The sequence below is a fragment of the Ambystoma mexicanum genome, chromosome 13 (genome assembly GCF_040938575.1).
Source record: "Ambystoma mexicanum isolate Mex_15411 chromosome 13, UKY_AmexF1_1, whole genome shotgun sequence".
Classification (NCBI taxonomy): domain Eukaryota; kingdom Metazoa; phylum Chordata; class Amphibia; order Caudata; family Ambystomatidae; genus Ambystoma; species Ambystoma mexicanum.
Genome location: NC_090938.1, coordinates 738,299,282 through 738,324,001, shown reverse-complemented (window position 1 = coordinate 738,324,001; position 24,720 = coordinate 738,299,282). Strand labels below are relative to the sequence as shown.

Genomic DNA, 24,720 nt, shown 5'->3' with positions numbered 1-24,720 from the left:
GGTACGGTGGAGGGGAGAGACCTGTGCCTGGTTAGCACTTATGCACCCAATCACGACGCCACCCCCTTCTTCCACTCCCTATATTCCAGACTAGGCCCATATGTAAACTGTGTTGTGATTTGGGGCGGTGACCACAACTGTACCCTTGACCCACTTAAAGACAGGTCCGATACCAGACACTCCCGCCCATCCCCCAAGATATTGTCCAAACTAATGACCCAACTATCACTCTGTGATCTGTGGAGGGAACTAGACCCGGAGCGACGAGAATACTCCTTCTTCTCCCCACCGCACAAAGTCCACACCAGGCTGGACTACATGCTGGTCAGTCAGGAGCAGCAAGCCACCTTTCGTGAAGCACAGTATTTACCTAGAGTATTGTCAGACCATTCCCCCTTGATTGTCACGTGGGAGGTATACCCGCCCAGACCCCCGGTTCCCACGTGGAGACTGCGGGCCGAGGCCCTGCTGGAAGCTGACTTCCGGGATCACATACAAGACAGCACAGACGAATACTGGCAAAACAACCTAGGCAGTGTAGACTGTATTAGCACCGCATGGGAGGCATATAAGGTGGTCATGAGAGGGGACATGTTGGCAGCGGGGGGAGGGGCTCAGAGATCCATTGTGAACTCCCTGATAGACGCAGAAAAGAAGTTGGGGGAGCTAGAGAACAGGGTAGACGTGACTCCCGAGTGTCTACAAGAAATAATCAAACTACGACAAGCCTGCCTGTCCCACTGGGAGACACTGGGGAAATTAAATTATGCCAAACATGTAGAAAGATCACACGCCCTGGGAGATAAACCTGGCAAACTCCTAGCTTGGCTGTACAAAAGGGAGACCCCTAGCACCCCCATTTGCCACATACGCAAACCTGATGGCACCACCGCGCACACACAAGCAGAGATTAATAAGGTTTTTTCTGAGTTCTACCGTGACCTCTATTCCCAGACCCCTTCCTCATCCGACACCGGGATCGAAGACGCCCTAGATTGCATTAAGTTACCCAGGCTAGACCCACAACGGGCTGAAGCCCTAGACGAACCGATTACTCCTGACGATGTGAAGGCAATAATTAGAACACTACCCTCCGGAAAGGCGCCGGGCATGGATGGCCTCCCTGGGGAGTTCTATAAGACATACGAGGAGACCCTCGCCCCCCTGCTTGCACAAGTATATAACGAGGCTTTCGAGCGAGGCTCTCTCCCGAATTCCATGAGTGGAGCAATAATAATTCCCATACTGAAGCCTGGTAAAGATGGGACAGATTGCGGGTCGTATAGACCACTTTCTATGTTAAATGTTGACAGCAAAATACTGACGGCACTACTCGCCAATAGACTACGCAGAGTGATTCCCCTTCTAATCCATCAGGACCAAACGGGCTATGTGCCCGGGCGTTCTATTACCGAAAACTTACGTAGATTACACCACATCATATATAGCACCGAGAGGAAACCCCAGAAATACGCCGTAGCGTCACTTGACGCCACCAAGGCCTTCGACTCGGTTACATGGGAGTGGTTGTATGCCACCATGGTTAGGATGGGGATTGGACCCGCCTTCCTTAAATGGACTAAACTGATCTACACTAACCCCACCGCCAGGGTGCGCACCAACAAGACCTATTCCGACAAATGGCCCCTCCATAGAGGCACACGGCAGGGATGCCCCTTATCCCCCATGCTCTATATCATAGCCGTAGAGCCGGTGGCCGCATATCTCCGTCAGGAATATGGTGACGGAGGCATCGAACTAGACGGGGTGTCACATCTCATCTCCATGTATGCAGACGACATGCTACTCTACTTGCATGATCCCGAGCTCCGTCTCCCTACATTCTGGAGACATTAGATTGCTTCCACACACACACAGGCATACAGATAAATAGAGACAAGTCCTGCCTCTACCCCCTCGCTGCACTGTATAGCGGGGAGTACGGATCCCTGCCCCCACTAGACCTCCAGTGGCAAGTAACATCCTTTAGATACTTGGGTGTCACCATACACCGCAACCCGAGTACCGAACACATCCTTAACACGGTTAGGGCAAAGGACGCTCTTGCAAAATCCATGGAGTTTTGGGGGAAGCTCCCTCTCTCTGTGGCTGGGCGGGCGGGACTCCTCAAAATGGTAGCGCTCCCACGCCTTCTACACTGCTTCACTAATGTCCCCTTCAACATCCCCCCCGCTTTTTTCAGAGACCTGAACAAGCACTGTAGGGGATTCCTGTGGCGGGGGGGTAGGCACAGGGTGGCGCTGGACATTCTCCAAAGACCCTATGAGAAAGGGGGATTGAAAGTCCCCAATTTCGAACTGTATTACCTGGCTAGTCAACTGAGGCACGTAACGCATTGGATGGCGGATGAAGCCACCACTGACACCCGACTCCTCCAACCGGCCCTGCCGCGACTGCTACTCCGAGACCTGCTCTGGGTCGAGAAGAGGGCTCTTCAACATCACCCATACCTAATTAAACTAGGAACTCAGCTCTGGAAGCGAGCCTGCAAGGCAGTGGGGGTGACAGACCCATATTCCCCGCAGATCCCCATTGCGGCTATCATGGTGAAACCTTCATGGGGATATATAGACACGCGCACCCAGTGGGAACCCTATGGGGTGGCGGTACTCGGAGACCTCATCCATGAACAAGAGCTCATGACGTTTACTGACCTCAGCGAGTCCACGGGCCTGCCCACGGGTCAGTTCTTGCTCCACAGAGCAGTTATGAAGGCCCTGAAGGAGAGATGGCTAGAGGCCGCCAACCAACTCACGGAGAATGAAGCCATCGAAACATTGCTGGACACTGCCGAAGGAGGCCACGAAACCTCCAGAATTTATGAAGCTCTACTGCAGAGTACAACAAAGGACGCACTAAAATGCAAAAGTAGATGGGAGAGTGAAATGGGCCTCGAATTTGAGGACAAAGCATGGGAGGAAATAACCCATTACCATAGAAAGGTCTCCAGAAATGCTCGCCTCCAACTTATTCAGCTGTACATCACCAATAGAGCCTACCTTACGCCCGACGCCATCTCTAAATTCAAAGGAGCCACGATCCAGACATGTCCCAAATGTCATGAGCCAAGGGCGGGTATGACCCACATGTTTTGGAGCTGCCCGATAGTCCAGAGATTCTGGGCCCGAGTGAAAGGAAAAGTGGCGACAGCTGATATTGAGGTGGAGATTCGGGAGCCAGCAGCCTGCATATTGGGGAGTTATAAGCGAAACAGCAAAAATAAGCCCCTAAATAGACTCACTGACTTGATATACATAACAGCAAAAAGGCGCATAGCCATGGGTTGGAAGAGCGCAGGGGGGCCGAGCGAAGCCCTTTGGTGGGACGACCTCAAGAGATGGATAGCCGCCGAGACCGCGGCTTGGGAAACGGCGATTCAGGTACAAAGGCTGGACTCCAGCGCAGACCTACTCCGTTGGGTAGCGCTAACGGTGCCACTACTCCACCCAGTGACGCACGACGGCGCCTCGAACAGCACTGACGGTCCCGACCCGGCTAGCGCCTAAGGAAATCTGAGGACTTCTCTGTGGTCTCGGGGGGAGGGGGGAGGGGCGGGAAGGTTGGGTACGTTAAGACATGTTGTTCCAGATTCATACACATTGCATTGTCTAACCTCTGTGTCATATGTGTTAAAAAACCAATAAAGAAATTTAAAAATAAAAAAAAAAAAAAAAAAGGGTTCGCCTCTGGCAGGAGGCAGGCCTAAGATCCCTGGCAGGGCAGACGTAGCGATTCCGGTGCTAATTAATTAAATACAAGCAGAATTGTTAAAGCATACCATGCCATGAGGATTGGCTGCAAAAGTGTTGCCGCCAGAAGCCGCTGGCAATCATTTCAGACAACTGTTCAAATAACCCTAGGGGCTCCCGAAATAGGACGCTCAGGGTGCCAGCTTGCAAGGAATGGCGCTCAAATATGCCACTGTATTCTCAGATCCAGCGCAGTTCAGCTCACTGTGCCGCGCTGCCAATTTCAACATTGCCATGCCAGTTTCAACCTACACCAGTGGATCATGCACTGTGAATGGCATTGTGCCAACAATAGTACCATGCAACTGTTGCCCTGCCACTGTTGCCATGCCACTGTTTCCCTGTAAAATGCATTTGCAATCTGGTTGTTGCACACCCGCCAGAAAAGTAGGAGATCAGGGTCAACAATGGTATGCCTGTGTGGCTTCAGTAAAACACACACTATACTGGTATTGCCCATTTGAAACCGTAAGGCCAGCCTTGGGATGACGCCCATGCCCAATCGACCCCCTCACAAGGATTGAGCCTTTGTAACGAAGGCGAATGGAGGATAGGAAAGGGGCAGTGCTCGTCTTGGAAGCAAGTCTGCACAGAGCAACAGAGGTTTGAATCCCAGATCTGCGTTTAGAAACCAAACTCAGGCATTAAGTGTGTTATAAAAAAACAAATAAATAAAACAAAGCCCCTAAATGTCCCCCTCCACTCGCTCTCGTCGGCGGTCGAATCCCAGCTGTCCGCATAAACCTCGATTTCAAGGTAGCCTGTCCCACAGCACCTCGAGACTGTAGAACTGAAATGGGCGCTCTCTCTCTCGCTCTAGATATATATAGAAAGTCAGGGGTTCACTCACTTTATATAAAATGCAGCATACTTACCTTTTAATATGCCAGCATTCCCTAACCATGCATTACTCTCTGTTGGCGCAGCACTGCGTCAGCAGACGACTCCAAATTACGCTGGTGTGCTGCATATCTTGCACCAAAGGTGTGAAATGGTGCACTTGAATAGACACAAACATTGCACCCCCGTTTCCACATCACGGTCTGCTGTGTTCCATGGCACAATTTCTACCCATGGCGCCTACAGTGGTCAAGGAGTAAAAAAAAATAAGTAGTGGAACACAGTTCCCTCTGTCCCGCCTCCTTTTCTTCTCCCTCCACTCCTCTCCATACTCGTAATTCCTGCACCCCCCCAATTCAAACCCCCTGCCTGGGTCCTTCCTTTCCTCCCCTCCAGCCCACAATGCTGTTTTTCGCAAAGGTTCTAGCAAGGCTGAAGAAAACAGCGTGAAAGAATATGCATTTAAATGACCACCGTTAGTGCGTCCTAGCCCCCCCTCTGCATGCAGCGTTATGCAGCCTCCACTTCCAGTCACCCACCATGTGCACCCCTGAAGGGACTATAGCCACTGACACAGCCCTCCCTACACACACTGCTGAGACTACAGAAATTCACAGACCCCTGCCGAGCTGGGCTCATTGGCTGGTTGGGAACGGGCTTCATGCCCTGAGCAGTCTATTGAAATAAACAAAGCTAATCCATCACCTGCGAGATAGCGCAATGAGATGTGACACTAGCTTGTTACTGGCAGGGCCTAGGTTCGAATCCCCAGCAGGGGAAAAGAAAAAACAAAAGAAAAAGGAAAAGAAAGTGGCCTTTCCTACTGGAATGGCATTCCAAATCACAAAGTAAGGGAGTGATGACAGATACTCCTGACAAGTAAGGGGAAATCAAACTCTCTAGTTCCCTCCCACTTTGGTGTCTGGGCTTCCAAGAGGACCACCTTGCCTCAGCTTTTTCCTCCTGCAACCTGACTTTCCCCCTCACGTTCTTTCCCTGAGTCGAGTCTTGTGACCAGAGAACACTCGCGCTCGATGGCTCAACCAGGATGCTCTTTCCCGGGCGACCAGCAGAGGGAATGGGAGAGGTTATCAGGGACAACTCCCATCCGGAACTTGCCCCTTCTCCTGTGGAAGGCCCCGTCCAGGCATTGAAACCAATCGACAGCAACAGCCAGGTAAGACACGACGCCCATTGTCAGTGGTTGTATGCGGCAAGGCAATCGTTAAGGTATATACACTGCCTTCTTTAAAGGTGATTGCCAGTGTGCAACCAGTGTACCGACACTACATGATTGCAGGATGCAGCTGGCAACGAACCTAGGTGAATGAAGAATACATTGAGTGCTTCTAGGTACCTGTGCACAGTATCCGTCACTCATTCCACGGTCTTTGCGGATTGCAAAATGCAGCCAGGCACTAGCCTAGGTGGGTGAAGAATACATTGAGGGCTTCTAGGTACCTGTGCACAGTGTCCGTCACTCATTCCAAGGTCTTTACAGATTGCAAAATGCAGCCAGGCACTAGCCTAGGTGGGTGAAGAATACATTGAGGGCTTCTAGGTACCTGTGCACAGTGTCCGTCACTCATTCCAAGGTCTTTACAGATTGCAAAATGCAGCCAGGCACTAGCCTAGGTGAATGCAGAATACATTGCATGCTTCTAGGTGACTGTGCAAAGTAGCGGTCACTCATCCCCAGGTCTTTGCGGATTGCAAAATGCAGCCAGGCACTAGCCTAGGTGGGTGAAGAATACATTGCATGCTTCTAGGTACCTGTGCACAGTATCCGTCACTCATTCCCAGGTCTTTGGGGATTGCAGAATGCAGCCAGGCTCGAATACATCGAGTGCTTCTAGGTGACTGTGCAAAGTAGCGGTCACTCATTCCCAGGTCTTTGCGGATTGCAGAATTCAGCCAGGCTCGAATACATCGAGTGCTTCTAGGTACTGTGCAAAGTAACTGTCATTCATTCCCATGTCTTTGGGGATTGGAGAATGCAGCCAGGCACAAACCTAGGTGGATGAAGACTCCATCGCATGCTTCTAGGTACCTGTGCAAAGTAGCCATCACTCATTCCCAGGTCTTTGCAGATTGCTGAATACTGCCAGGCTCGAATACCTCAAGTGCTTCTAGGTACCTGTGCAAAGTAGCCATTGCTTCCTTCCACATCCTTGCGGAATGCAGCCACTATATTACTTCCAAGTGAACTCAGGGTGTAGCCATTGCACTGAATGAGGTGAACGCAAAATAGTTCCTTATGGAATTTAAGCTAATTCTACAATCGAGCTCGGATACTGAACGCAGGCGACATGAAGAATGTTAGCTAAGCTTGGAATCTTGAAGAATGTAGACTATAGCCAGATATGGAATCAAGAAGAATGTTGATGGAAACCTTTGCAATGATCCTAGGAGCCTGTAGAACTTAGCCCTACATTTAAGCAAGTGGATTTAGAGTTCAGCCATCTTACTTATTCTGGGTGCCTGCTTAGAATGTGGACTTTGCATCTCACCTCTTACTCTCTCCATACAGAGGGAAACTAGCCGAAGGCGCGGCCGCTGACCCGCACGCATCTGCCATCATACACCACTACAAGACACTTCGCACAACACCTCTGCCATAAGAATGCAGCTACCTTCACGCCAAAAATGTGATACATAGATGCACGCATAACTTCTATCCCGCTCTCGCTTACCCCCTCTAGACCACATATCACCACCGATTCACGCCAGCTCGTCATGGGTGGCTACCATGGAGCTGGCTACTGGCCAATATACACACACGCATACTAGCACCTCCTCGAACTTCTTCCCATACCCACACTCCGGACCCCCGAGGGGACGTTCAACGTACAGCGCATTGTGACCATGCTAATGGTGAAAGGCACACTACTACTACTGAGCCCACACCTGGACAGATGGAAACATTGCCTGATCACCTTCAAGTCATTTCCTGCTGTGACCCTCGAAACCTGCCTCAGAACAGTCATTATGGGGACAGTTATGTGAATCCGGGGAGGAAAGGTGCACCACCAAAGGGCTAATGGCAGCTCCAATCAACGACTGTTCGGAATCCTAGGTGACCAATCGGGAACCTATCTGAATCCTGAATGGCTGCGGACATTACAAGGGCATTTCATCTGCTACTGTGAATATCGCGCCGAGGTTGGTGACCACTTACATCACGCAGCCACTAGATGTCAGGAGAGCTCCACAATGTATTGCTAGGATGCATAAAACAAACCTGTACCTTTCAAGGGTGAACGTAGATCAGAAGGCAGCGCATCTTGCGTGATGTGCTGCAGCGGGGGCTTTCCCCCTGCCTGCGTGATGTCGCTTCTGCAAGGACCCCTCCTAGGACTGCATCGAGGGCAGCTCCCAGGGTGAGGTCACTCTGCTTGGCAGAGTTCCCTTAGGGCCCTGCGGTCAGGGTACATCCAGAGCTGGTAATGGAAACAAAATTACTGGGGGAACCCTCTCCACCTTTGAGGGATCTGGAGGGAAGGGCCTTGGGGAGAAGGGGGGCGGGGCCAAGGCCCCAGGCCATGACACACAGTATCTCTTCATAAAACACAAGCCTGGTTATTTGCATAAAAGCAAAGAGCATTATGGGAATAATAAGACTAACCCACCATTTTAAAGTTGAAACATGTCTAGGATTGTGATGAAGCAAGCAACTCTTTTGAGCGAGTGATGGGGGCTTGATGCAGTCTGAGATGATCCGGTCAAGGAAGATGCACCAGGAAGGAGAGTCTGGCGGTGCGGTGGCAGACTTTGGGGCAGCAAGGAGAGTCTGGCGGTGCGGTGGCAGACTTTGGGGCAGCACAGCCTCTGGAGCTTCCTAGGCAAGGAGAGGCGTGACCAGAGCACTTGCCTGGAGTCCTGTGGCGAGTATTCTCCGGTTGGTTCAGCTCAGAGCGTCTTCAGTGTCCTTGCAGCGAAGGGGCAACGACTTCTGGGCCCCCAATCAGGGACGTCATTTCACCAAAATGCCAGGGGTAGCGGAAGTGACATCACACAAACTCTTGACCCCTGATGACATCACAGGAAGTGATGTCATTTGACCCCACCCCAAAGTGATATCGCAGGAAACGATGGAACACAACCTTTCCCCTATTGACAAAACAAGAAGTGACATCACATAGCATTGTACACTACGAAAAATATGGTTACGATATCACTATAATGTGATATACATTTCATTACAGAATGGATCGCCATATGTATCGTTAAGATCAGTGTGTATAGGCCCATATTACCAAATTACTGTGAATGCAAGCAGACGTCCACGACCAAATGATAATTATGTGTTATTATATAGCACTTACACTTAAGCGCTTTATACAGAAAAAATATACACCCGATATCATCCAACTTGTGTCGGTACTCATTTATCGACCTCAGAAGGATGAAAGGCTGAGTTGAGACGTTTAAGAACAGACAAAATCAGTGACTCACCCCCTGAAGTGTGCCTGAAATAAACCTTTAATAAGTCTAGCAATTATTGTATAGAATTCCAGAAAGACACATTATTTGGCATTCCTACTCTTTCTTATTTAGGGTCAGTGCTGAAAGTGTTAGACTTGTGGCCCTCATGTTCTTATTTTTCTTCTTTTTTTAAGGGTCCTGAACAAGAAAGCCAGCCACTCCAGGAGCTTGCATTACAAAAACGAAAAATATATATATATTTTTTTTTTTACAGAGGTCGCAAGGGAGGCCCCAGAGGTCGCAGTTGCGACCCCTGGAGACCCCTAAATTACGTCCCTGCCCCCAATGTAGGCCCTGTTAGCAGCTTTGGGGAGACGAGGCCTTTGAGCAGCAGCTGTGGTCCAGGGGAAAGGAGCCCTGGTCATCTTTGGAGAGGCAGAGCTTCATCGAATTGTTCAAGACATGGGTGCGGGTGCAGTGCTCCAGACATTCCTGGAGCAGCAGGGCTTCCAGAGTGCAGGTTTGGTGTTCAGGCTGCAGGCAGGGGGAGTAGTCAAGGGATCTGCTTTTATCCTCTTCAGGAAGCAGTGGGTGAACACTGCACCCACTCACACACCAAGTATCATTCAAACAGAGGAATGGTCAGTGGATGGCAGACATCCCTCTAAGCACACGCATGGATTCTGGAAGGGTCTCTCGCACAAAGGAATGACTCCACACTGTCCCAGTCAGGCATCTGCACATGCCGGTCACAGCTGGTTTCAGACTGTTGAGAGGTCCCAGGCCTGGGGTGCGGGCACCCAGTGGCCAAAGATGGCCACCTCCTCATGCACACAAAGAGGCATAAGGGACAGGCATGTGACCCCCCCTCACCCTCAGGTGAACTACAGCCTCCATTTTGATGAACATGAGGGGGTGGGGGTAGCGAAACAGGGCCCAGCCAGGTACAATGGAGTGCAACCAGTGGAAACATTTTAGACAGGCAACAAAACCACCACCAGCCATGCCACATGACTAATAGAGAGCGGGTAGTCTCTGTGCGACACTAACGAGCACCTTAGGGGTACCCTGCCTGGGTCAGGGTTGTTTAACCGAAGTCAAACAGTTTACGGCAGAATTGTTCATAGTAAATTCTGTTGCAAATCTGTTTAACCTTCAGTTAAAAAACCCAAACCCTGTGCCTGAAGCAGCCTTACACTAATCCCCCTCCCCTACTTAACTTCTCGCTGGCCACTGGTGCTTCTTCTTCAGTCCTGCAGTGTCAGTTCTGTCCCTCTAACGCAGGCTGGAATTCACGATGCAGGGTCCCTTTTTCTTTTTTTCCTTTTTTTTTTCAGTCCCCCGCTTCCCATGTCATGGAAGCGGGGGACACCCCTACAAAAAGCCCATAATACCGAACATAGGGAGCGGGGGACACCCCTGCAGCCAGGGTCGGACTGGGACAAGAAAAAGGCCCATACACCCAAAAAAAGTAGCCCACCCCTCGCCTCAAAAAAGTAGCCCACCCCTCCCCTCAAAAAAGTAGCCCACCCCTCGCCTCAAAAAAGTAGCCCACCCCTCGCCTCAAAAAAACCACCATCCATGAATCACGTCCATTCAACACTTTACTGAAAACGCTACTTATGGAGGGTTCATGTGTCTGTTACATTACAACACAACTCATAAAATAACATGAAATAACTTTGCATACAGTTCTGTGACAGGGTCCACATCTCCGAAGCGCAGGAGTGGCATGAGCACAACCTTTCAGCCCTTGACAAAACAGGAAGTGGTATCAAATAGCATTGTTCCTAATTGCACTGCGAAAAATATGGTTATGATTTCCCTAATTTGATATACATTTCATACAAGAATGAATCACCATATGTATCAATAATATCTGTGTGTATAGATCCATATTGTCACATTACTGTGAATGCAAGCAGACGTCCGAGGCCAAATGATAATATGTTATTGTATAGCACTTACGTTGAAGCTTTTTTTATAGCACAAATATGCATACAATATCACCCAGCCTGTGCTGGTACTCATTTATTAGCCTCAGAAAGATGAAAGGCTCAGATGGTTCGAACCTGCAACCTTCAGATCACACACACATCGCAACAGCAAGCGCTCAACCCACTGAGCTATCATATCGGCTATAGTAAAATGAGCAATTATTCTGTAGTGTGGATACCATTAAACTGGTAACTGAAATTCAACAGCAGACCAGTTAAGTTCATCTGCACGTCTGGTACAAATTTAGTGTCGCATGTCAAGCCTGCGTGCATCTACTTTTCAGTTTCAGAGGTTGGAAAAATAGGGAAAGCAGCGCACTCATAGGACATCGAATACTCTGAGCACTCGTTACCTCATACATGCAAACAAACATCCTGAACATCATGCCAGGGAGATGGGAGAGATAGACACATTACAACAAAGCATTCATTGTGGCACAATGATGTCAATGGTAAGCCACTTGATGTGCTATCACACACCCGTTGCTGAACTACCCAATACATTGAGTTGTAGAGCCTTTACGTGCATAGGTCATATGCTTTGCTGTAATCTTGTGTAGTTCAATATTTTACAGGGTTAGGAAAGATGGTGAGTTTGGAGAATCCCTACTCATTGTTCTACTGACAGCACGCAGATCCCGCCTTTGACCCATGCTTTCTTGGTACTACCGTTCCCCAGTAGCTGACATCCATTTGTTTTAAATTAGATTGCCGATTTGGTTGCTTCCTCGTCTTGTCAGAGGTTATGTCTTAAAATGCTGCAGATGGTTCCAACAATTAGTTCCCGCCACACCAGGCATGAGCAAACAATGCGATTTGTAGGTCTTGCAGTTCCAAAGTGCAGAAGTGTCAGCTAAAGTGCCACCCCGCCCATGCTCACTGACGCTTGAGGGCACAGAATGTGCTAACACATGACCTTTGACACCCCCTACCCCAGTGATGAGCTGCTGTATTATTTAAAACAAGGTTTATCGAAAACTGTGGCATTCTGCATCTTAATTGACACAGATTGATAGCCCCCGCAAAGAGCCAGCTACTAAATCTAGCTAAAGCTAAATGCATTGCGTCAAGAGTTCTATATTCAAATTAGATCAATTGCATTGATTGCAAAATAGTCCATAAGGGTTGCAACTATCTGTATAGGGATATCTCCAAATGACACACCCTGATTCTACACACCTCTCCTCCTCAGGTCCAGGGCAGTGAAGTGGGTTGGAGGAAGCTTCTTGTGATGTTTCTACAGTGTAACGTTGAGCTTTGCCAGGTGACCTGCATCGCGTGAGATTAAAATTGGGCTTTCTTGGTCCGCTTGTGGCTGAGCGCTGGCCCTCAACACTCAAAGCGTTAAGGACTTCCCAGCTGAATTGGGAGGAAGCGCTAGCGGCGATTGCGGAGGGACCAGCAGTGAAGGCTTGTTGTTTAATTTGTCTTCTTGGGTTCCTATCTGTGATTTGTGATTTGTCAGCTTGTGGGGTGGCAGCACTGCCGTTCAAGTGATTGAGGGCCTCAGCTCCAGCGGTTGTGCGGTTGTGGTTAAGTGTGGTTTTGGGTTCTGTTGGGACTGTATCTGAAAACAGAGGACAGGAAAAGAGAGTTGGCACCCTTCTCATCTGTCACCCATGGAAGATTATTCCCGCACATTTAGAAACCCTTCAAGGCCATTCTTACAGAAGGCCAGGCCAATCCCTAAAATGGTGGTGCTGCTGTAGCCTAAAAGGGACCTTTTCTAATGCTTTACCACACCTGAATCCCATTGGCTGTTCCTGATAGTTCTTAATACGCGAGGCAGAACACGCTTTACCAATTTACCTAAGGAAAGTGTAAGTGTTGTGCACAATCGTAGCAAACGATTCAAGAACATCGTTGCGCAGTCTATAGCTGCATAATGCAAACACGTGATGCTATGGTCAAATATATCTACACTGTACACAGGCCTTTAGGCACAAGGATTTTGTCAAGTGACTAAGGACACTAAGATGGAATGTCTTGTGATGATATAACAGAGACAACAGCAGAAAAAAACATGCTTTTACTGCAACTTGCGAAAAGCAAAACACATGCTTACAGAGGGAGATCCTGCCTACCGTAGCGTTGGGGTCTGTGATCGGAATTGCTTAATTCTTCCCTGTGGGGTCCCAGGCAGTCACTCTATGGCTCCTGAGTGGAGCCTCAGAAGCGGACACAGAAATCATGACCCACGCTGCCGATGATGAAAGCAGCTCACTGCTGCAACTTGTGGCGGCACTGGCAGCGTGCAGCAGAGAGGCGATCAGAGTCTGTAATACAAATTACTGGGAGGGAGCAGGCTGGGCCGAGGCAGCCGCGGCCCGCCCAGCCCTGCTGCTCGCTCCCAGTGTTTTGCAACATTGACTGCTGCTGGCGCCAAGGTGTTGAGGGCTGGGGCCGTTGGCTGCCGCCGGCCTGCCGCATTCATCAAAGAAAGGTAACACTTTGGTGGGCCGGCAGGGCCGCAAAGGACCTGTAAGTTACTTACAGATCCTTTGCAATGTATGTGACCGGCGAGGCCCCGGGGGACAGTTCCTGAAGCCCACACCTGGGCCGGAGTCAGGCCCAGGTGGGCTTCAGGAACTGGCCCCCACGGCCTCGTCATGATTTCGTCCCGGCCAGGGGTCGAATGGCCGAGGGGCCAATCCGACCCTGCCTGCATCCCACACAACTCGTGTTCGGTATATTAGGCATTGAACAAATAATACATCCAGAATTCAATCAAGACGTCCATACGGGCAGTTTGATTTGAACAAATTAGGTTGTACCTCCTGCCTTAGGAGCCATAAAGGACTTTTAAGGCAGAGCAAAAAACACAGTGTCACACTTTGTCAGGCTTGAGATTAGGCCTGCTGTAAAAAAGTCATGAACCTAGACTCTCTTCCACCATGCCACCTCCTGGATAACCTCATTTCTTGAAGGGAGGGCCATGAAAGTCTTTTCAAACATTTCGAGCGCAACACCATCCATAATACACTGCGGTGTCCCTCAAGGCTCCTGTACAGCACCTACGCTTTACAATCTATTCACTAAGCCCCTATTCGAGAAACTTGATGCACTTGGGATTGCCTACACCAACTACGCCGACGACACCCAAGTGCTCCTCCCTCTATCAGGCTCATACCACAAAGACGCCCTAGCTCTAAAACTCATATATGCCACCATTCAAGCCTGGATGGCCACTAACGGCCTATGTCTTAACGGGGATAAGACTGAAATCCTTATCCTCGGCCAAAAATCCACACTGGCCAGGCTAGACAGCTGCTATGCCAATTTCAACATCGACAACTGCACTATCCCAGTCCTATCCTCTGTGAAAACGCTAGGGGTCTACATTGATGCAACCCTGTCCATGGACAAACAAGTTAGTGCCATTGTCTCCGCATCTGCACTAAGCACTAAACTCATCAACGCCATTAAACCATTCCTTTCCAAAGAAAACTGCCTTTCAATAGCAAGAGCTACCATAGGCGCTAAACTTGACTATTGCAATGCACTTCTAGCCGGCACCTCTGAAAAAAACCTAAACAAACTCCAGGTCACCCAAAATAACGCTCTAAGAGCAGCATTAAACATCTCCAAAAGGGACCACATCTCACTGGCAAGGCAATCAGTTCACTGGCTCCCTGTCAAAGAACGCATCACCTTCAAGGTACTGACTACTACCCACAAATGTATCCACCACACTGCACCATCATATCTCTCAGACACCATTCTCAGACAGACCTCATCCAGACCTACCAGACTCTGCTACACTAACCAACTCACTGTACCACGCATCCACAAGATTACAGCCGGGGGGCTGGGTTTCCCCTACATAGCACCAAAACTTTGGAATAATCTCCCCCACGCTCTAAGAGCAGAAGGCTCCCTCACAGCGTTTAGAAAAAAACTCAAAACCTCTCTCTTTAACTAAAATTCCTCTACCTACTGCCATTCAGGCACACACTGCTAACTATTGCTACTGCCCAAACTGTATGCATGTATGCCTCTGTATGCTGTAACTAAGACGCGCTTTCCCTGTAACCAGCGCTATTCTGTAACCAGCGCCACGATGCCTCAGGGCTGATTCTGTGCGCTTAACAAATGCGAATAAATAAATAAATAAATAAATGCATTGGACATCTGGGACACTTCCTGTTAGAATTGATAGCAGAGACATCCAATGCCACTAGGGTACCCAGAGAATGTTCACCTTTCAGCGAAGCATAATGCTGGAAACCCACAAGAGGGAATAGGAAGAGGTTATTACAGGAGATGTATTCATACACATTTGCCATCTGTGGCTATACAGACCAATGCTTTTTCCTGTACTTGTGTCACTGGCATATATGAGCAAAAAACAGAAATGGCTTCTGTGCTGAATAGGAGTATGAGATACCGGCCCTAGGGTATCTCCCAAATGGCTCGGCACAATGCAGCTTTTCAATAAGGTTCCTGCAGCAGGCCTGATGAATGCGCTGCAAGTGGCGAAACATGTTCACAAAATATTGTGCTGCATGGTGGAGTTCACAGCGACTGCCTAATGTGGGAGGGAGGGCAGGGCAATACAAGTACCCTCTAACATCAGAAAGGGGTCTTGCCTTTACTGACCCCTCAAAGCAGTGTCGGGACTCTTTGGTGCGTGTATCAATTGGTTTGGCAGCTAGCAGCCCAAATACAGCCCTGTGCTCCCCATTCTCCCCCCCAGGCTTGTTATGCATGCAGCAGCGTCACATGATGCCCCTCCACTGACCTGTTCTTGATGGGTCCTCTGAAGGTGGGGTCATATTTGGCCGGCTCCCCTGCACAAAAGAGAGAAAGAGAACAAGTGTCACTTATTGCAGTTCATAGAGGGGTCAGAGTCGGCACAGGAAGTGAGAGAGCGTCCGCTGGCAATACTGTTCTTTCCTATCTGTCCATGAAAGAGAGAGAGAGGAGTGAGAGGGGGGAGAGAGAGAGAGAGAGAGAAAGAGAGAGAGAGAGATAGAGAGAGAGAGAGAGAGAGAGAGAGAGAGAGAGAGAGAGAGGCGAGAGAGATGGCGATATGGACAGAGGAAGAGAGAGAGCAAGAGATGGACAGAGCAACAGAGAATGACAAAGAGAGAGCGAGAGAGAGCGTGGGGTTGGGAAAGAAAGGGAGTGAGAGATATAAAAAAGGAGGGGAAGAGGGGAAAAGGTGGTGGGATAGGGAGAGTGGGGCGGTAAAGGGAAATTGGAGGGAGAAAAGGGGGCAGGAGAGATTGAAATGAGGTAAGAGAAAATGGGGGCGAGAGTAGTGGGATGGGGAGAGAAAGAAAGGGAGTGAAAGAGAAGAGTGTGGGGGAGAACGGTGGTGTGGGGAGATAAAGGGGATGGAAGAGGGAAAGACAAAATGGGATGGGAGGCAGAAAAGGGGTGAGAGAAAAAGGTTGGGAGAGAGAGAAATGAGGTAAGAGAGAAAGGGGTGGGGGATGGGGAGAGAACGAAAGGGATAAAGGAGAAAGGAGCGGGAGAGAGCGTGGGCGTGGAAATTATAAAAGGGGATGGGAGAGAGAAAGGGGGTTAGAGAATGCTTGGGCGAGAGCAATGAGGCGAGAGGGAAAGGGGGAAGAGAGAGAGGAGAAAGAGATGGGGATGAGCAGGAAAGTGAGTGAGGAAGGGAGTGTCAGAACGAGAGAACGAAGGAGTGAGCGAGAGAGAGAGAGATAGGGAGCAGGGGATAGAGACAGAGAGAGGTAGTGGAAATACAGATAAAAGGTGACAGCGCCAGGGAGAGGAAAAGAGTCAGAACGAGAGAATATAAGTACAGGGAGCGGGAGAAAGACAGGAGCGAGAGAGAAAGAAAGGAAGGAAAGAGAGCTAAAGCGATGGACAGATCGAGAGTAACAATTTGTGGCAGAGGATTAAGAGGCAGTGAAACGCGAGGGAGAAAACATGGAAAGAGAAAGCAGCAGGGTCGCACTGGGACAAGAAATAGGCCCGGACACCCAAAGAAAAGTGGCCCACCCCTCGCCTCATAAAAGTGGCCCACCCATCGCCTCATGGCCCTTGACTTGTGATGACATCACCGGAAGTGATGTCATTTGACCCCCACCCTAAAGTGACATCCCGGGAAGTGATGAAACACGACCTTTCACCCCTTGACAAAACAGGAAGTGGCATCAAATAGCATTGTTCCTAAGTACACTACGAAAAGCATGGTTATAATTTCACTAATGCGATATACATTTCATACAAGAATGGATCACCATATGTATCATTAATATCTGTGTGTATCAATCCATACTGTCAAATGACTGTGAATCCAAGCAGACGTCCAAGGCCAAATGATAATATGTTGTTGTATAGCATTTACGCTTAAGCTCTTTTTTATAGAACAAATATGCATACAATATCACCAGCCTGTGCTGGTACTCATTTATCGACCTCAGAAGGATGAAAGGCTGAGATGGCCTTGCTGGGATTCCAACCTGCAGATCACACACACATCGCAGCAGCAAGCACTCAACACACTGAGCTATCATATCGGCTATAGTAAAATGAGCAATTATTCTGTCGTGGATACCATTAAAATGGTAACTGAGATTTAACAGCAGACCAGTTAAATTCATCTGCAGGTCTGGTGTAAAGTTGGCCGCATGTCAAGCCTGCATGCATCTACTTTCAGGCTTCAGAGGTTGGAAAAAATAGGGAAATCAGCACACTCGCAGGACGTCCCATACTCTGAGCACTCGTTACCTCATACATGCAAACAAACATCCTGAATAGCATGCCAGTGAGATGGGAAAGATAGACACATTACAACACAGCATTCATTGTGGCACAATGAAGTCAATGGTCACTTGATGTGCTATGGTCAAATATTTCTACACTGTACAGAAGCTTTTAGGTGCAAGTATTTTGTCAAGTGACTGCGGACACCAAGATGGAATGTCTTGTGATGATCGTAACAGAGACAAGGCAGAAAAAAACATGCTATTACCGCAAATTGCAAAAGGCAAAATACATAGTCCGAAATGGATGCTTATTCTACTCTAAAATTGGTCGTTTATCACTAATATCACTAATACATATTTATCACTAATACAACAGCACAACAACTCCAGGGGGCATTATGCCCCCTGGAGTGGCGACATAGGGACAGCCACCAGCACGGCGGCAGCCCCTGCCTGGCGGCAGCCCCGGCCCCACAACGTTGCATGCTGCAGCAACATGTGAATGATGCATTTTTTTTTAAAGCGCTCACACAGCCCGCGGGCATCGAGGCGCTGTTATAAGGATTGTTTTTAGTTGCGTAATTGTTTGTCTTAGTTGCGTATTTATAACATGATTAAATACCCAGAAGTTTCTAAGCACAGACCCGGGGATCGAACCTGTGTTGCTTCGTGTCGTCTTGCTTCCAAGGCGAGCACGTTGCCACAGAGCTATCCTCCCAGATGCACACATCATGCATGCAAATATATCATCAAAGCAAGGTAAGATGTGTTAGCTTGCGTTGATGAATTATGCCATTGCAGGTATTTTTTCTCTCAAAAATATATATTTTTTTTCCCAAAAAAATGTTTCCACACATTTTTTTGGGTGTCCAAACCAGCCCAGGCATGGCCAGAAACTGGCCACCACGCTCCAGAGACGATTTCTGCCCGGCCATGGACTGAACGGCCGAGGGGCCATTCCAACCCTGGAAAGCAGACGAGATGACAAGCAGTGGAGATAAAAGAGAGGAGGCAGGAAAAAGAGAGAGACAGATAAAAGAGAGAGGATAGGAGAAACAGAGCGGGGTGTTGCACGCACTCAGAGAGTAGGAGGAGAGATGTAGGGAGAAGTAGGAGGAGAAATGTAGGGAGAAGTAGGAGGAGAGATGTAGGGAGAGGTAGAAGGAGAGATGTAGGGAGAAGTAGGAGGAGAGAGGTAGGGAGAAGTAGGGGGAGAGATGTAGGGAGAGATGGAAGGAGAGATGTAGGGAGAAGTAGGAGGAGAGATGTAGGGAGAAATGAAGGAGAGATGTAGGGAGAGGTAGAAGGAGAGATGTAGGGAGAAGTAGGAGCAGAGATGTAGGGAGAAGTAGGAGGAGAGATGTAGGGAGAAATAGAAGGAGAGATGTAGGGAGAAGTAGGAGGAGAGATGTAGGGAGAAGTTGAAGGAGAAATGTAGGGAGAAGTAGAAGGAGAGATATAGTGAGATGTAGGAGTAGAGAAGTAGGGAGAAGTAGGAGGTATATGTCGAGCTTCTTCATTGATGGGGGCGGAGAGTACAGCAATGCTTGGTTGATTCGCGTGTGGTGCAGACCTGCCTAGTTTCTGGGTTTGTCCTAGAGACTCCAGATTTGTAGCTCTTCTACAGGTCTCCGGGAAGAGCATGGAGTCTCTGGGATTTTTGGCCCTCTGAGTAACTCTGCCCACACCTTGATGTGACAGTGGTCAATCACATTGAGGTGTGGGCAGAGACAAAGTATTAAGTGTAAATCTCAATCAGATTGGCGTCATTTGACGTTGAATTTTTAAAAAAATAAAATGTGGGCGGCACGGGTGGGCAAAGTCTTGGAGAAAAGGGGGATGGGGTGTCCGATGACGTCAGAGTCCGGGTTTCTCTTTCGCACATGTAGGCAGGGCTGATCTGGTGTGGTCTTGCAACTCCATCTTGTTTCAGCATAAGTGCCTCCATCTTGGACTTGCTTGTTTGTAACAAAACTACCACCTAAACCTGCCTATATATCCTTTATCTTCTCTTCCCACCTACACCCTCCTCCTTTTATCTTTTTAAGAAAATACGTAATACATAAGCAACACGTGTATATGGGACTTTACTGTTCTTGGCCTTGGCAGTCAACTTCACCAGTGCTTTGAAAGGCATGGTCTATCCCAGCAGTGATGGGGTCAACCAGGCCTTAACTACACTTAGATTAGCCCCTGCACATCTCGAGCCACTCACGCATGGGCCTCATCACAACTTTGGCGGTAACCCTTAAATCCGGCGGTCGCGCTATTACTGCCGGATTTAAGGGTCCGCCAAATCAGGGCTTTGGGGGATTTCGCTCCAGCTCTGAGCTGGGGGGAAGAGCGTGAAAATTCCCCATCGAGCCCAATGGGGAATGGGGCATTCCCGAATGGGCTCAATGGGGAATGGGGATTAACATTACTGCCGAACTCGTGATCCAGCGCTATTAGCGCTGGGAGTTCGGCGGTAGGGCTAATACCGCCGGTGGTAACGCCCAAGTCGTGATGAGGCCCATGTCTAAAATGTGATGACTTTCATCTCAACCATGCCTTCACTACTTAAGATAGCCTGAGCACACCTCGAGCCCCTCTTGCATCCAGACTATACATTTACAATGTCCTAATTCCTCCTACCCTCCTTTCTATACCGCGTCCATCTCTCACCCCGTTTTCACATTTCTCGGTTTAAGGTCTGGCTATCCCTGAGTGAGGACACAATATACCCTAAAGTCTCAGACAAGGATAGGCACTTTGAGACCGCTACAGTGGTGATTCAGAGCAGCACACAAGCTCAATATCAAGATACTGTATTTCATTAGCCCCTTCGGCAGAGACGCCAGCCAATCAGGGAGCTCGACCGTGGGCTGAATCCTTTGGTATAAGCCTGCGTTCTGGGCTCCCGTGCGGATGCGTGCCCCTTGGCCTGTGCCGTCCTTGCTCCCTCCCACATATTGCCTTTAGCACCCGCAAGTAACTGTACACGTGTGCTAAAGGTGATGTTAAATCATTTTTTTTAAAGGAAAATGTACTGTTACTCCGTCCTGTGACAATCCATCCTCAGTGTTGATTCCGAATCAACACTGAAGACAGACTCCTGTCCCGTCCCGGCGCAGCATTGCAGGATGTTTGCAGGTGCTAAAGGCAATATGCCCCTCGACGGCAGGCCGACCCTCTCAGTAACGGCACTACCACCCACGTTAAGGGTCCCTTGCTTTAGTCTGGCCCTTAACTAAGGCAGCGGGCTGTTACCAGGAGGGTCGGCCCGCCGCCTACGGCATATCGCCTCAGTAAGTCCCATATAAGTACTAGAAACTGCACACACAAGTGCACATGCACTGGTTTGCCGGAGCATCAGAGATTCCTCTGTTTTGTGATCAGTGCTATGATTTAATCCTTCCACGCTAACTCCACAGGCATAGAAAATACCACACATGCCATCCCGACTAGGGTAGACAATGTTACAAAATGATTTCACAGGACCCTTTAGACGTGGTAGCGCATCAGAAGCTGCCTGCAGTGCACGCGGTTCCATAAGCGGTTCCACGCCCCCAATCACTCCACTTTTTGCTAACATTAGCGGCAGATGGGATTTTAACCTACACATATTATAAAAAGTACCAACAGTAGGACCATGATGCATGCAGGACACTGGCCTGTTTGAGGTCTCCTCCAGTGCCTGTGGGGTGAGATACATGCACACCTCCCAAATCGCAGATGCACTGACACCAACGGAAATGACATCACAGAAAAGGGGGCGGCAAGGATCATCATCAATCTATGATCATTAGTGGCGCCATGAGAAGTGACATTCCAAGAAGTTGCCATAAGTAAACGGAGAGACAACCAACGTTATGGTGTGAAATACATCACTGATCATTGCCCTGATGCTCTATAGGCCAGTCCGCTCATGCCGGCAGGATGGGGTGGCCCACTGTGTCCCACAGGGCTCAGGCATCGGGGCTGGAGGGACAGCCTAAGAGATAGGCATTATCCTGGAAAAACCACAGTCCACAATTACCACTTAGTCCTGATAAGAATTACAGAGTAACCCACGTCAAGAGTTAATGCCCTGCACAGGCCATCTGACTGGCAGCTAAAAGTCCAATAAGAGCCCAGAGTAAAGTAAAGATAAATCTTGAAATTCTCTGCGGGATGGAGTGGCATGCCTGTGACATGTGGTTTTCGTGTTCATGAGCTAACTTACAATGCTCCATATCTGCCTTGGAAACACAACCCAATTATTGTAACACTTTATGCCGTAGCTGTGTCTTCTTCCGTTTGCTGACCCATGGTCCAACTAACAGGACTGGCACACACTGATGCCATCATACACCATTCTTCCCCCGCTGCATCCCTCCATCCCTGTGTTTGTAGCATCCATTTCCCGCTTTGCCATTCTCTTTTCTTCCCCTCACAGATTTTCCTTCTTCCAGTCTGGATACCCCTGTTGGGGACACTGTACGCCACTCCACGGACATGCCTAGGCGCTCTCATACTACTTGCTAGGCCCTGAAGACACTTGCATATGGAAACATGGCACAATCACCATACAGCAAGTGATACGACAAACACAAGGTTCGATTTCCAAGTACTAGGGTTTATTACAAAGCAAATACTCTCAGTCAGCCGACTGGGTCTAACGTCTCGCAACGTGTGTCACCCAGACCTCGTGAGACGCAAGAGAGCAAACATTCTACAACAGTATCATATATATAAAAAGACAATTGTACAATCTCTTTGTGACACATCAAAACCGCCCATAATGTATCTTCTTGAGCTAGGGTTCGGTAATTGACAATTATGACAAATATGACACATTATGACATGTTTCTTACTCAATCTATATTACTCGTTTTAGCAACAGTTGCAATTTACAGTAAGCAGAGATTTTTCTTTGTTATGAAGAACACAAGGCACTTGTTCAGCGAGGAAACTGTGTTTGTAGGAGAGACACAGAGCCCCGAAGGGGGGCCGCTAGGAAAGTATAATTCATGCTTTAACGGCCTCTTTCTACAGTTTCAGCGAGAACGGTCGGCACCTAGGCCGCTGATTAAATGCCTCTCTGCTCGCCTTCAAGGACTTGTGAGGGAGGAAAACAATGTATTTCTGTACTGTTTGGCATTTCTGTCTGGGCCGGTCGCTCAACATGTAAATTGTGGCCTTGCTCCGTGCATGAGCTGGATGAGATAAAATACATTTTGCAAAGCGTTGAACAGAAAGGCAAAGAAAGCAAATGGCGAATCTTACACAAAATGGACGCTCTATGGTTATGCTGACGATTCTCTATTGGCGATGTAGGGCATATGATGCGATTGGTTTTCGGCCAACATAATATACCTTCTATGCTTTGGTAGGGTAGTTTCTAAACTCACATACTGCAGTGGTAATTTGGCACATTATAAAAGCATATTAGCATAACATGTTCCAGGCCCCGACGGCCAAACAGCCTTGTATGAGATGGTACGACGTTCATTCATCGACAGTCTTTTTTTCGATAGTTTTTTGCCACATTTTTTGGTTGTTGAAAAAAACTCATTGGAAATCTATATGTGTGATTGGTAAGGTTATATAAGGGGTGTGGGATAGGGAATAGTGTAAAATTAATAGGAATGGGGAGATTGTGGGCCGAACCCCCCAAAAATAAAAAATACATTTTTAAAAATATTTTTTCACACAAACAAATTCAGCATAACACCTATAGAAAAAAAGACTGTCGGTGAATGAACATAGAACCTATGGGATTTCAGCCTTTCATTAAGTTTTCATGGACACAGGTCTACTCTTGACTTAAGCCCCTTTTGGGTGTTCTTAAGAAGCCAAGAAGACAAACACACCTACAGATTGTAGTGTGCACCTCAGAAGTATTTTTAAACATGATGAAGGTAGTTTAATGTTTCTTGGCCGTCTCCCAGAACTCCTCTCTCTAGTCCCTGTGGCCAGAATGGGTCTATCATTTCTGCCTTGGTTTCCATTTTGTTCTCAGACAAAAGAGGGCAGGAGAATTCGACCAGACTTATTTGACCCAAAAACTGCCTTCCATTTTTTCTTATCATGAAAGTAATTTACTCCCAAAATGTTTAGCATGCACATTTTTGTACTTCCAAAAACAACGCATGCTTTCAAAATGTTGAGGTTGCGAACTGTATGACTCAATAGCCCAGGAAATTATGTGAAGAGCTCTGCAAATCAGCATCCCTGCTATCGTGGGCGGAGGATGTGTGTAGACGGAACGCTCAGTCTGGTGGCTGGAGAGACCTGGAAACGTTTGGGGGTGTGGGCGGTAGCGCAGGAATTGGCAGCGCATGTCCCGTAATGGATACACAAATATGTTGAAGACTGTGCGGGACAGTGCAACACCCCAGTCCAAAGATGTCCTGTGACCACTGCACGGTGTCGCAGAGGCTCACCTTTGTGGAACAATTCAATGCCCTACTGGTGAAGGCCACATAGCCTAGCCACGCTCTGATCCAGTGATGTCCATTGTGTGGTAGAGGCTGACCACGAGGCTGTCCAGTGCTGTGGCAGGTGTGAAAAACTAGAGGGCGTTTCACAGCCTAGTCCCCGGGGATCCCCTACTAAGGTGGCCAGGGAAAGGCCATCGCTTTTGGATCCCGACCATGGGGTGGAAAAATGAGGGAGGATCACCTGGGAAGGGGTTTCTCGGGGAGTGGTAGAGAAGCACCTGATGGTGAGACATAGTATCACCCTTTTTCCACAACCCATTTAACCCCTATCCCTAGCTATATAATGGGAAACTACAGCTCCCATAATTTCTCCCCACTTCACATGGACAACACTACTGAGCCGAGGAAGATGAGGAATGTGGCCAGGAAGATTACCTCTACTGACTTGCAGTGGCTCTGTCCCTTTAATGAGACCAGGCAGAGTCAGGCACGTAATCCTAACAACACACACCTTTCACATGGTAACACTCCCTGTCAGGATAAAAGGTGGTGTGCACAGGCACACGATTGCGAGACTGGGTACAAGAAGGAGGAGCTCTTC

The 24,720-nt window shown here is 48.6% G+C and overlaps 1 protein-coding gene across 1 annotated transcript in view; it reads right to left on the bottom strand.

Annotated features, from left to right (window-relative positions):
• SLC44A4 (solute carrier family 44 member 4) overlaps nucleotides 1-24,720 on the bottom strand; it is a 322,971-nt gene that overhangs the window by 178,066 nt on the left and 120,185 nt on the right. The window contains exon 2 of the mRNA XM_069635013.1: nucleotides 15,774-15,822. Within this exon, the coding sequence (XP_069491114.1) occupies nucleotides 15,774-15,822 (49 nt within the window). The remainder of the gene's footprint in view (nucleotides 1-15,773; nucleotides 15,823-24,720) is intronic.